The 13,875-nt window shown below is 43.6% G+C and overlaps 1 protein-coding gene and 1 long non-coding RNA gene across 3 annotated transcripts; one reads left to right on the top strand and one right to left on the bottom strand.

The window, feature by feature from the left end:
• Positions 1–236: 236 nt before the first annotated feature.
• enc1 (ectodermal-neural cortex 1) lies at positions 237–12,700 on the bottom strand. The gene is made up of 3 exons (XM_068334330.1): positions 11,533–12,700; positions 5,689–7,504; positions 237–2,814 (listed from the first exon to the last, which is right to left on the bottom strand). Exon 2 carries the CDS (start codon positions 7,496–7,498, stop codon positions 5,723–5,725), a length of 1,776 nt encoding a protein of 591 aa, XP_068190431.1. The 5' UTR covers positions 7,499–7,504; positions 11,533–12,700; the 3' UTR covers positions 237–2,814; positions 5,689–5,722.
• LOC137608183 (uncharacterized) lies at positions 7,522–11,657 on the top strand. Of its 2 annotated transcripts, none has more exons than XR_011038162.1 (3): positions 7,522–8,624; positions 10,740–11,434; positions 11,527–11,657. It is a non-coding gene; the product is annotated as an uncharacterized lncRNA (long non-coding RNA). The 2 variants fall into 2 exon arrangements; XR_011038161.1 differs by having other exon boundaries at positions 7,522–8,958.
• Positions 12,701–13,875: the final 1,175 nt, after the last annotated feature.

Genomic DNA, 13,875 nt, shown 5'->3' with positions numbered 1-13,875 from the left:
AGCTTAGAAGCCAGAGGCACAGATAAGATGATTTCAGTCCCTCCTCCACAGAACAAAAAGCTCTACGCATGATATACTGCCTTAAATACCTCAGGACACTTTGGGCTGCCGTAGTCGCTCCAAAGCTGCCTAAATATGCGAAACATGCAGTCATGAGAGAGGGAGCGCCCTGCGTTCCACAGAAGCTGCTTTTCCATTCAAATCTGCTGCAGACACAAAGACACCACGCTTTCCAGTCAAGAGGAAAAAACTCTTATGTTTATTAGCCATGAAATTTCACATTGTGAAAAAAAAATCACATGTACAAAATAATGCCATTACAAATAGAAATAAACTCTTACATGACAAAAGAAATGAAACCGATGCTTCAACACAGTGTGTGTGTGTGTGTGTGTGCGTGTGCGTGTGCGTGTGCGTGTGTGTGTGTGTGTGTGTGTGTGTGTGTGTGTGTGTGTTTTCCGGTCTAATTTACATAATTGTGAGAAGTAAGATACTTTGCTCCCGTCTGAGCCAGCTGAATTTTCCAGATTAAATTGAGGATAAGGGGAGGGCAAAATAGAAATGGGAAATGCCACTCGGCAATTAGGTGCAAATTGAAGGGGCATTCATTACTCGCTGTTGCTAGGGAGACTAAGGTTCTATAGGAATGAAATGCTCTTATCTGATTGGTGGGGCCACGGGCTGGCTGTTCTGAAGAGATCAGTGTTATGGAGCCTCGAGGGTCCGCAGAGGTCCTCCAATAAAAGGTCAGACTTCTTTGCAGCTTGGGGGGACTGAGTAGGAATTTTACGGCGCATTTAACCGAAGCATTGACTTGTTTCATGAGTCCACCAGGAAAAAAAATGTACACATGTATCACCAAAACATTACCTCTTACATTGAAATTCAATGATGCCATTAATATTCATTGCAAAATGTCCAATGTTCAGGTCGCCGAGACAGACATACAGACAAAAGAACACTGATTAGAGTATTTCATATGCAAGTGTTTAAGACATTCTCTTTTTCTTTTTTTTTTTGGTCTTCAGGAACTTGTTTTTTTATTCTGTTTTAATTTTTTATTTGCATCAATTGACACTATGGTGAAAAGCACTGCGGTGTCTGCCCTTGTCGGTGCACAGCTTAGCGGATTCAAACTAATGACGGACATGACTGAAGGGGGTTAACACCCCAAAGGAGGAGAAGTTAGCACATGTGAACGATCCTCCAGTTGTCCCAAGGACAGCTGCAAAGGTTGTCACGTTCTTAACCAGGTCAGGGTTATCCTGTGACGTCTCTGGGTTGTTGCAGAACCTTGACCTGTTTAAAGCTTCCTATTTTATTTGTTATTTTTAAAACATTTTTTTGCAGGACAGGTTGAGATGCCAATAAGAGAAAAAAACAACTGCTAGCTCTCACTCCTTTCAGTCTTTTTCAGGCAGCAAAATAATGGCTTAAGCTGCATCACGCCACCATCAGTAATCCGAGTAGCTTGCCTCGTCCCATCCGGACAAGAATGAAACCCCTCGGGAGAGGTGCACCTCTGTCTCCTTTAGAAAGAACAAACTCATCCTGGAAAAGTCCGAACTGTGCAAAATGCAGCCTAAGTGAGATCAAGTAAAACACAACACCTGGCCATGCACGACGTGACCCGAACATTCATTCACCAAAGAATGCAGGCAGAGAAGAAATAAATAGGATTCAACATATTAACACGACACAGGAATCATTGTCATATAAATTAAGACTAAAACTGCAGCAAGTTTAACAAGAAACTGATTCATTGTCAGTTTGGGTTAAGGTGACCCTAGAGATGAGTTCATGCCAGTTCTGAATCACCATGAGTGGACATGCTCTAGAAAGTGATGAGACAGCAAGTACGTCGCCGCTTTTTATTTTTTTATAATCAGAATAAAGAAAGCCGTATAAAGCAGGAGAGCTAATGGGCGCTCGGCGGACGTTAATGCGTAGCTGCAAAACAGCAAACATGTAAGGTCGTGACCCCCGAGGCACCTCGGCCTCCCCGACTAAGGACCGGATCCTCTTCAACCTCCTCGACCTCAGCTGGTGTTGCTCATCAACACTCGGAGGCTTGCGTTGACAGCAAACCGCCAAAGCTTTCACGCGTGCAACACTCAGAGGTCTGTTTGTGTCGGCGCTTAGTAAAAAAAAAAAAAAGCATCTTTGCAATCTTTGAAAGAAAAAACGACAACAAGTCAAACGAATGGGCTTGATAGGAAAAAAAAAAGAGAGGGGAGTTCTGTTCCTTCATTGTGCCTTACAGTATATAAATCAACTGAACTCAGTCGGACTGGGTTGTGTCTGTCTTTAAAAAACAGCAATCATCACATCCTCCTTCCCACGATCTGAATAAAACATCCATCATGCTATAAATTGCAATCTTCGTGAAAACAGTTTATTTTTTTCTTCTTATTTAACATACAGAACAAAAAAAACCCAAAACACCAAGGCAGATCCTCGCAAGTCAGCGGTGACTACGCGTGAAAAATGCAGGTTTTGCGATCGGTGTTGCGGTCCTCATATGGCGGCATGAAAGCACAAGCCTGGTATGACAGATGCACGCAAAAGCTGGTGTTAGCGCCTCGCGTAACCAGCAGCAGTTTGTTGGGTTTGTTTCGGGCGAGCGACTGCGTGCCTCGGCTTCCCTTCTCAGAAACGAGAGATGACATCATTCCGAAGCGAAGCGTCCAGTGGCGACGTCACGATGAATGCGGGTGTCTGTACATCGCTGCCAGGCATCTCTTTTCATGAGGAAGATGATGTGTGAATTCTTCACAGTTGGAGTCCAGTGGATGATGCGAAAAACAGGGATATCTGAGGAAGGCGGGAAAAAAAATAAACGTGAATGTGCATGAAAGGAAGCAACACCACTCAACCTTCATTATTCAAAGAACAAAAAGCTTTAATCAAAGGTTGATAAAGACAGCTCCTGCAGGGGCGATGAAATAAAATGAACACAAATAAAGTTCAATAATGATTCTGTCATCGCGCTGTCGATGCAATTATTTTAAGGACCTTATTTGTTGTGACTCTGTGATCACAAGCCGTTGCCACAATAGTCACCATAGACATTCAGCCACAGTTGCATTATATTTTAAACATATTGCTGATGCGGCCACCCTGCATCTCCTGCTAGACTAACAGAGATGAGAAATCCACCCACTTTGTTTTCTCCTTACAGTCTGGCCTTTGTGAAGCTCTTCTCTCCCCCTCAGCCGACAAGGCTTTTCACATCTGAACATGTTTTACGATCGCTAGCTCTCTTTCCATTTTTAAAGCTATTACTTACAAGGTACTTATCTGTGTGGTACATATGCTTACAGTTTTGCTTGGCGCCTCCCCTGCAGTGTCTAACGTAAGTATAATATCACGGACGATGCATTTGGAAGTGGGTTTTTCTCTTGAGTTAAGTAAAACCTGAAGAGGCAGCAATTTGGCAAGAGGACAAATGTTGAGGAGGAAAATTTGAGGTCATCTGCTGTAAATTTACTTTAGTTCCATCATATAATTTTACTGTTTTCATGCTGGCATTCAGAGAAATCCACTGCTATGTGGTCCAACTTTTTTATTCCATTGTCATTAATAAAGAACAGAACAATTCAGGATCTTCAAGGTTACATTATCAACAAGAATTATAGACAGAAAACCGATGCCTCCACCTTGTATAGTCTTGTAGCGTGAAATGTGGCTCTTTCTGCAACAAGTAGGTCTTAAGATCACAAAACACACAATATCTTCTTTGTTTGTCCCAAAGAAAACCAACGTGAAGATGTCTAACTGTGGCGTCATGGGCTGCCAGACCGTTTTAAAGCGTGACACCATGGTAAGAATTGGAAACCAGATGAAATTGATGACTTTGGTTTTGTTTGACTGAATTATTTATTGAGATGCCACAATTGTTTGTTCCCTCACAGCCTCAGACTTTCAAAGCATCTGTATATTTACGAGGTGACGTGACACCATACAGATTTAAATCAAACATCAAGGAAGTCAGTCAGAAAACCTTCATTATTTGATTTTTGTCAGTGCCATCGGCCTCAACGAGAAGCTTTACAGGGAGAAAAGAATCCGAAAAGGAGGAAACTCAGACAAGTTAGAGTGTTTCCCCTGAGAAAACTGGGAGAGAACTTCTTTTTTCTCCCACAGCTAAAGCCTCCTTCTGTGAGGTCTAGCACACTTCCTTCCCCCTTTCATTCCTTGACAACCATTCCTTCTTTTACAGTCCTCCACATTTCGTCTTTTCACCGCATTCAGCGAGTCGACTGTCAGTTTCCGTGACAGACGGGCGCACCAAAAACAAATTCTGTATAAATTAGTGGCAGAATCTTTCACTGAGCATGATTTAACATTGGCTTTGACACAGTTTAAACTTTACTCTGGTATCTTCTTTTCAGAGACGAGTCACCGAAAATAAGGGGAAAGGGGGGGTGGAGACGCCTTAAAGATATTTAATCCCGTGGAGAAGAGGAACATTGACATTATCGCGGCAGTAAAAGTGTTCTGAGCTGCTTCCTGACATTATCAAACGGGAGACTGCTGTGCTGGATAAGTGAGTTTTACCATTGCTTTGTCAGTGGTAGAGAGCCCAAAGACTTTTCAACAAGGAAAAGGAAATGGACTGCCTGCATTGGTAAGGTGTAAGGACTGTGTGATGGGATGTGATCGCACGCTGACTGAATTGGCTCCACATATGTCTGGCCCGCTTATAATCAGAGCGAGAGTTCAGGGTGAGAAAGAAGGCCGATGCACATCGGTAGAAGAGACTGTCAGACTTAACTTTGGAATTTCAAGGCAAGACCATCGCTATCAAGGACGATGCTCGTGCCCCACAGCCCTCTGTCCTCACTTCTCCTACTGCCACATCTACTCACAACTGATGATGAATGGTTTCAGACACCGCCCGAGCTGCCGACTGCCTCCCTCTCGCCCAGCGTAGCGACCGTAACCTCATCAAAGGAAGGCGACTGAGAGTGGATTAGCCTCACCAGGGTGTCGTAGCCTGCTGGGTGTGAGGATTGCCTAATTGGCAAACCCCCGTTTAGCACTTAGAGGTATTTCCCCCACAGGAGCAGTAAAAGTATCCTATTCTCTTTCAATTACCCTCGATGTCCTTCGGCCCATCCCCACAGCTACATAATTCACTTAGCTAACAACACACCAGCCGCTACCGATGGCTTCACACGTCCACGCTCCCTCCCGAGAGTTCCCTCCTCTCGTTGTCCAGATCGTTTTAATTCTCTTATAGAAGATATTACACATTATTTATTAAACTGTAAAGTAATGATATTATTATATGCCTTCAATTTGTCATATTGATTGGATACTTTGCAGAAGTTAAAGGGAGGAAGTGCTGCTAAGAGTGCTCCTCCTTCAAATAGCCTTCTTGAAATCACTATGGATAGTTTTATAAAAAAAATCAATTGTGATGCAGTTGAGATTTGGTCCCATTCTTTGAGCACTGACATTACCCACAATGCAACCTGTCTGCTGGCAGTTCAGTCAGAGAGCTCACGTATATTATGCTAGTTGTAATGCAACCTGGAGCCATTAGCAGAGATGAGGAGTTGGATAGGGGTCAGTTAAACTCAGTCCTTATCTAAAAATGCAGCCTCCGCGATGTTTCACAAATGGAAAAGGACTTCCGACGATATTCCAGGTGGACAAATAGACGAGACAGGTCTAACTCACCTCGGGAAAAGGAAGTAGTTGAGGGTTTCAGGGCTCAGGCTGGCAGATGTTTCCAGGTGCTGACGAAAGCAGTGGGAATGAGCGAGTATGGCACCGTAGTGATGCTGTTCCAAGCATCCAGCGTGGGGTCATAGCAGTCCAGAGTTTTACACCGCTGTGTGCCAAAGTACCCACCCACCACATACAGTTTATTCCCCGATGCAACAGCCTGACAGCTCATCCTCTTGGCCGTCACATCACCGACTTTAGTCCACTGGTAGCTCTCGCTGCTGAATTTATATGCCGAGCATGCGGAGAACTCCGTATCGCCACCCATGACAAAGATCTGGTTCCCCAGCACGGCGGCTGCCGTGTAGCGCCACGGCTGTGGGCAGGAGGCGGGCACGGTCCAACGGTTCTCCTGAGGATCGTAGCACTGCACTTTTGGTAGCTTGTCGTGGGTGACGCTGGTCCCTCCAAAAGCAAACAGCTTGAGTTTGACACTGACCACCGCTGCATTGCTCACGCCTTCTCTCAAAGGAGCCACCATGGTCCACTTGTTCGCCACCGGATCAAACTGCTCTACTTGTTTGAGCGATACAGATGGAGACGCTGGGAGGCAGCCGGTTGCTGCAGTGTGACCTCCTACCACATAGAGGCAGTGTTTAAGCTCTGCAGAGCCATGGCCAAACCTGGCAATGAGCATGGGCGCCGCCTTGGACCATTCCTCATGAACTGTATCGTAGACCCATACATCTTTGGACACTCCGTTCTCGGAACCTCTTCCTCCAGTGATGTACACCTTACAGCCGATGGCGCAGGCGCTGAACTCCTTCCTGGGGCTGGGAATGTCAGCTTTGGGGATGATCTCTTTGGCTTTCTGGTCCACCAGATACAACTTATCACACATGAATGTCTGACCACCCAGAAGAAAAAGAGCATGGCTGGTTTTTCTTGGTCGAGCACATGGGCTGTTAACAACACCATCATTCTGCAAGATCTTCAGCTTACAACGGATAGCTTCATCCACCAGCTCCTTGCTCTTGGGCTGGGCATTAATCAGCTCTTCTGTAGAGACGTTCTCCATCAGAAAGATGGCAGGCAGCAGGGCCAGTCGGACCGTTCTCAAGAGTTCTGGAAGGTGGCTGTGCCTCTTTTCCAGGTCATAGTTGATCCAATTGAGGGCAGCTTCATAAACAAGTCTCTCATCTTCAGTTTCTAACTCTTCGTGTGACAAAAGCTGCACAACCATATCTTTTGGCAGTTGGAGAAAGTCCTCAGTCTTGCAAATAGCGGGAAAGTTGCTGAGGCACATGCCCCAGGACAGCTCGGACAGCTTGGTGCACTGGTGCGCATCAGACAGCAACAGCATCCCGAGGCAGTTGGTTGGGTGAAGGTTTCTCTCTAGGAATTCGGCACAAGCATCCCGGATGTCCTGAAACTCTAGCATGTCTCCAGCCTCCAACAGCGATTCTGCATTCTCCTCATTGATGACCACACGCGACGAGTAGGCATAATCCAGCAGAAGCTCTAGAACCTCAGGGTGGATGGAGTCACGGAAGTCCACCTCACTGGCTTGGCTTTCCCTCAGGCCTCCACTGAACATGGCCTCAAAGTACCGACTGCAGGCAGCGAGTACGGCACGATGGCAGGGGAAAGACCGGTTGCCGGCGTGAAGCAGGACATCGGTGAATAGACGCTGCTGCCGCAGGGAGTTGAGGTGCATGAGGACGCTGTCGGCGTAGGAGGACTTGTGGAACAGGTAGATGTTCATCGAGCCGGTGCTGGCTCTTGATTTTCGGTTCTCGTGGACGCACACGGACATTTTCATTGAATCCTGAAAAAGACAGACAGAATAATTTTTTTATCACGTGTAATTCAATAAATGGTTCATAAACTATTTTCAGAGAAGCTGAATAATTTACTGCAGTTGTATTTTCCCGTTGAAAAATATTGCCAAACAAAAGTTTGTCAGAAAACCTGGGCATTAGAATGATGAGATAACATTGACATACTTTCACTTATTATGCAGCATTTAGTTTGTAAATTGACATTCAAATAAATTAAAATAATTTTATAATTTGTACATTTGAATACCCTGACTAATTTTAGTGGTTAAGTCGGATGCTAGATAAGCCTAAGGCTCTTGCTAGCTTGCATGCAAAAGCAATGTGTAATTACTGCAAATAAGACTAAATTATGTTGTTTAATAGAGAGAATAGACTGTCTGCGAGATTACTCATGAAAAGCAGACTACTGCAGCTTTCAGTGGAGCGTTACAGTTACCATAATTGTCCTTATTACATTGTATTCTCAGCCGTAACCATGGTATATAAGCACACACTGCCATGGTGAAATTTTTACATTTTTAATGCCATAATGTGATAAATGATGTGTACACTTTTAAGTGATCCTACTGCAATCCCTCTAAAGCAATAGACGCCTTTTGCAAGAGATCCAATTATTGAAAGTTGCAAAACAGCAAACGCCCAGGAGCTATGAAGGTCAAGCACATAAAAATTGCCTTTGCAACAGAAACCAGGAGCTTTTAGACTTTCAGCTCCAGGCAGTGCTAATCGGCCTCTTTTAAATGCACCATGAGCTCTTTAAGAAGAGGAGAGAAAGCAGCAGCAGGAGTATTTTAAGCCTCTGAGAAATGCACAGAATTTCCTCCTCTCCCCTCCAGAACATCACTGCTCCCATCTTCCCTGTCCTTGCCCTGTTCTCTCTAGGAGAACACTTTCATTCCATCCAATTTCCAGACAGGTCAATTCTCCCCCTTCCACTCTGTTTGCAAAGTCCCTTTCTGACCTAATAAATTCACAGCTGTCAGACCCTTTGACTGGACAGACTTTCATTTCAAGTTCTCTTCTAAGCCCAGGTGACTCCCCAAAGAAGTGTTTGACAAATGCAGTTAATGGACTTCCTTCCAGCAGAGATGCAGAGCTTTGAAGAAGGTGAGGCTAGACCCAAACAGTTTGCATTTATTGTTGGGGTTTTTTCCCCAGTTTGGATGAATTCTATTATATTGTAGCATGAAAAGAGTCGAGTGGACCACAGCCAGCTTTCTTCCTCTGTCACTGAGAACATTTCAACCAGACAGGTGGTGAGTCTTGATTCTCAAAAGATCAATCTTTTCACCTCAAGACCTGAAAGAGTTGAAAAGGTTGCAAGTGTCCAAGTAGATTCTTCTACAATCCAGCTGCAGGGAGGAGGGGTTGGATTCCATTTTCCTTCAGTTGCATCATCCACTCCAAAATCCCCAGAATGCCATCTCATTAGACAATCGATGTGAGTCACACCTTCTGTTTCCAAATGACTGTTTGTTGTTCCTCGTCGTTTTCCAGAAACACAAATTCTAGTAATTCGTCTTCTGGTTGTTATGTTTTAATTTTCTGTGCAACTTCCAAAAGAGGAAGAACAACCTGATGAAGAACTGGCATTTGTGGTACCCGGCGGATGATTCCTCTAACTTTGGTGACCTTTTGTCGAATGTGATCATGAGGTTAACAATAACAGTTCTGAAATGTCTCTTAAACTATTAGATGGACTGGAAGCCTAAGGTCAAACTTACGCATTACTGAACCATTACATACCCACTCGATCAAATTCCTCTCACCCTCTTGCTGATCATGTGTTAGCAGAGCTAACCTGCTAGCACACAGGTCTTAAAACGTCAAACGCCATCATAAATTTTGGCATGTGAATAACTTTAGCAAAGCACTTACCTCAAAATACCAATGTTGCCAGCGTGACTAACCAAAAAAAGATTTGGTTTAACATTAAAACTTCATGACTCACGACAATGCGACGCGCTTGAATGAACCAAAGCAATTGACTCAAGCTATTTTTAAAAAGGAAACAACAAAAGTAAATGTTTCCCACAGATTCAAGTATCGTAACTGTCTTGTCTGGGAGGAAGTAATTGTTAACAAGACACGGTTAGTCATATTTCATAGTCCTAAAAAGGAAGATGAATATCTTTTATCACCACTTGATGAAACACAAAACCAACACAAACTTGGTACAGCAGGATTAATTGCATTCCAGCACTCCAAAAAAAAAAAAAAAAACCCTCACAATTTATCTTCCTCTGGCCTCTGGCTCTTTGTAACCAGAATATTCCCACCTGTGTGACGTCACACTCACGCAGAGCACAGGTGATTTTTTTTTCTTATTTACAAGTTACTAATCAATTCTCCCTAATTAAAGCATCACTTTAAACTATTAGCTGTAAGTGATGTCAAAATATTTCCACATATCCCTAACCCGACAGGCACACAGATTAGAAACCAAATCAGATTACTGCAACCTGCTATAAACATCCCAATCTGATTACCGCTTTAATCCGGTTGCTGACAGTAAACAGGTTACGGTTTATATGTAAACATCCCGAACACATCCTACCGTGAGATTATTCGTGCGTCAAAACAAACATCTTTTTTTTTTTTTTGGAATCATGTCATGTTTGTGAATTCCGCCAGAAGGAAATTAGAAAATTTTCTTCCGGATTAAATTTAATACGCAGTCATTTGGAGGCCATTCATTTTATTTTTCATGGATCTAACAGAATACAACCTACAGTCCATCTGAAGACAAGACATAAGATTCCCATCTATTTATATATATTATATTTACCGTTAATCGTGGAAACAAGCAGCGCTGCGTGATTTTCCACCCCCCCCCCCCCCACCTGTGGTGAAAGTCTATCAGGTTATTTCAAAGCGTTCACACAGTAAAATGAAGTTTGTTTGCATTTTCTTCATGGATGTAATCTCACTCAACCATCAAATGTGTTTCATAACAAATACCTGAACGACAGGAAAAGGCGGTTTCATTCATTTTTAAGACAAAAAAAAAAAAAAAAAAGAAGAGCAAATATAGTAAAACAAACGTTCCAGCCTCTCAAATAGGAGGCGTTTCCTTGCAAACAAAAACACTTTCACTCCTAAAATTAATTTCATCGCACCATAAATACCGGATGGCTGGATAATGATATTTAATAGCAGGCCTGAAGTAACAACCGTTTATTCGTGCGTCTCATGCCATATATTATATCTGCGCTTCCACAGCTAAATTCCCTGAGAGGATTGTGCGCCAGCGGTGTCCTGGTCGACCGGATGTCTGAGAGGGTTGTCATCCTGATTCCCCCCCACCCCCACCACCACCACCCGTCATCTCCACTCCACCCCACCCTCCCTGGCTCACAGAAAACAGATCCACGGGCGCATAGCCGCACACAATAAAACGAGGCATGCACATCCAGACTCTGGAGTCCATCATGAGGCCTGGATGGCTGCAGCCTGCTCTAAAAAAATCATTGCCAGGTGTTCCCAGTCAGCCACTGGGAAGAGGAATGAGAGGGAGAGACTTCAAAAGTAAACATCAGGCTTATGTGGGCCAGCTCCATACATCTGCTATAGAAGAGAAGAAAGAAAGAAAAAAACAAGATGCAAAAACCAGATCTTATTCTGCACAACATTCACAACAAGGAACCAGCGTGGTGCTTTAAATCCCACTTAGGAGATTTATCTCTGAACAGCGACGGGAAGAGAAAAGAGGAGAATGGGAGAAGCATCACACCTGACGTCGCCTTGAAAATACGCGTGAGTGTGCGGGAGGAGATCACAAAGACCCTGGAGGAGATCTGAGCCGTGAATGATGAATGATATCCACACCATAATATTGACACAACCAACGGATGTCAACAAGAACATTTGGGTCCGTCGGCCGGACGGCCGTCTGACCGGAGTTCTCCCATCATCAGGTGAGCAGACCGGAAAGCACCAGGATAAAATAAAACCAGTGAATTTATAGGTGAGGTTTACCCCCTCTTAACCCCCCCCCCCCCCCCCCCAGACATACCTCTTTAGGTGAAAGCAGGAGTTCAATCGTGTCCGGAGTATCCCTCGAACATGCCACTTCTGACAGAGCCACGGTGCAAGCCTTTGCGCTCGGGAGCGTCACAACTCCTCGGCTATTTCCGAAATGATCCGTTTTTCCTGGGATATCTCGAGAGACTGTCCCTCCTCCCGCAGAGATGGGATCTGGAAGGTGTGAATGAACGAAGGTGTCTTTAGTCGTGAAGGATCGAGGCGAGGTGGTCGGAGAGGTTCCTCCTGCGTGCGCAGCCGCTCCGCTCCAGAGTGACGCTCCTCCGCCTGAGCTCCGAGTCTTCTCTCCCTGAAAGCAGTGGGTGTGTTTTCAATGCGTGTGTGTGTGTGTGTGGTGTGTGTGTGTGTGTGAGAGAGGGAGAGAGAGAGGAGGAGGTAGAAGAGGAGGGGGGGGGGCTCCTTGTGCAGGAAATGAAATGAGATTATGTTCTGAGATCTTCCCCACACTGATAGAAACACACGAACACTGGAAACTTGAGGATTTACGCGTCTGAAGTTTTATTTTGGTGAAATTCTTCACCTTTCTGAACGTGTGTTTATTAAAAGATGAGAGATTACTTTCTCTAAAAGGTTCCTAGATTTAAATAAAAACTGCTTTTACTCCAGTATTTTGTTATTTAAACTACTTAATACTACTCAATACTCCACTTCCAGTCAGAGGAACAAAATATACATGTAGATGTTGGGGATTCTGCAGATATAAACAGGGAATCTGCCTCTGTGAGTAACTGATTACTCTGTGGCAGATACAACAATGCCTGAGGCAGTTCTCCTTCCTGTCAAAAGGGATTTAGTTTAAAGGTGGTTTAGTCCAGTGGTTCCAAACACAAGGGACCGGTGACCTTCGAGGGTCACAAGATAAAATGAACGGATCGCAGACAAAAACAAAATAAACCCAAGTGGAATTTTTGTTCTTTTCTGTGCTCTTTGCTTTTATATCCAAATTCCGGATCATTTGAGCTCATCAGGCGTCAAGCATATATTTAAATTAAACCATTTGAGTGGTTTATGGGAGAAATTTTGTCATTGGATTAAGATTTTAAAGCAGTCAAAAGATAGAGAACTACTTTCTGTCAAAACCCTGAAGATAAGACAAGAGAAAAAGTGGTCAAAACTTTAAAAAGGTTATAATCATTTGTAATCAAGAATATCTGACTCATTTAAAGGAGTCTGCTTTTATTCCAGATGAAGTTATTGCTCATATATATGCACTTAAGTAAAATAAGGAGTACAATCATACTTTGACGGAGTGTTTTTTTAAACTAAGGTGTACTTTTACCTTCGAAAATCATCTGAAGACTGTGGGCGAATAGACACAGCAAATTTGGCCTCAACTGTCCAGATCCAGCCCCCAAAGAAAACTTAAGGTAATATTTGTGTGATGATTTTGTTGGGTAACAACTCTTAAAAACTGCTGTCACATATGGAAAATACTACAATGTCTGGCTGGATCACAGAAAACCTACCGCTAGATGCCTCAGACACAGTGTCATCCAGCAGGATTATAAAGACATTGGGGGTTTTTTGGTCGGGGTAGCTGGGAACGGGAAGTCCAATTTTATCCCCGGACGTCTTGTGTGAGTCACATCCGTGGTCCTCCATCTGCGGTCTGTTGTGGTCCCTGGGCCTTTTGGCTGTGACTGAACTCCTCAGAGGAGCCTGGAGCTTGTGATGTAATTATTTTGTTTGTTTTCGTTGTGAGCTTGTGTTCCGGTAATGAATACCTGTTACATAATCTCATCCTGGTTCTATTCCCATTTTTTTTTATAAAGATAATCATGAGGTTGAAACAGCAAAGTTTTCTTCAGGGTAGGTAAAAAAGAAGTTTGAAAGAAAAATCCCTTTGACTGCTTCATAACTTTGACAAGAGAGACACCTAGTGGACAAAGATATATTGAAGTAAGGGCCCGTCCTTCCTTCCTTCCTTCCTTCCTTCCTTCCTTCCTTCCTTCCTTCCTTCCTTCCTTCCTTCCTTCCTTCCTTCCTTCCTTCCTTCCTTCCTTCCTTCCATTTACTGCTGTATTGTACAAATAACTGTGTGTGTGTGTGTGTGTGTGTGTGTGTGTGTGTGTTTGTGCGCGTGTGTGTGTGCGTGTGCGCACACACAGTACATATATACATATACAGTATATACACACCACACATATATTTTATTTTCTCCCTTACGTTCTCTACTTTATGTCTGTGTATTTGGTGATTTAATTTTTATAATTCACGTATGTTTTCCACTTTCTAACACACAAGAGTTGTTCTATTCTGTTATATATGTATAAAGACACCACTTTTGAATTTGGTTGAGGTTGTTTTTGATTTC

The sequence above is a fragment of the Antennarius striatus genome, chromosome 15 (genome assembly GCF_040054535.1).
Source record: "Antennarius striatus isolate MH-2024 chromosome 15, ASM4005453v1, whole genome shotgun sequence".
NCBI classification, from domain to species: Eukaryota; Metazoa; Chordata; class Actinopteri; order Lophiiformes; family Antennariidae; genus Antennarius; species Antennarius striatus.
The sequence above is the reverse complement of the archived record's forward strand: the minus strand, read 5'-3'. Positions and strand labels throughout refer to the sequence as shown.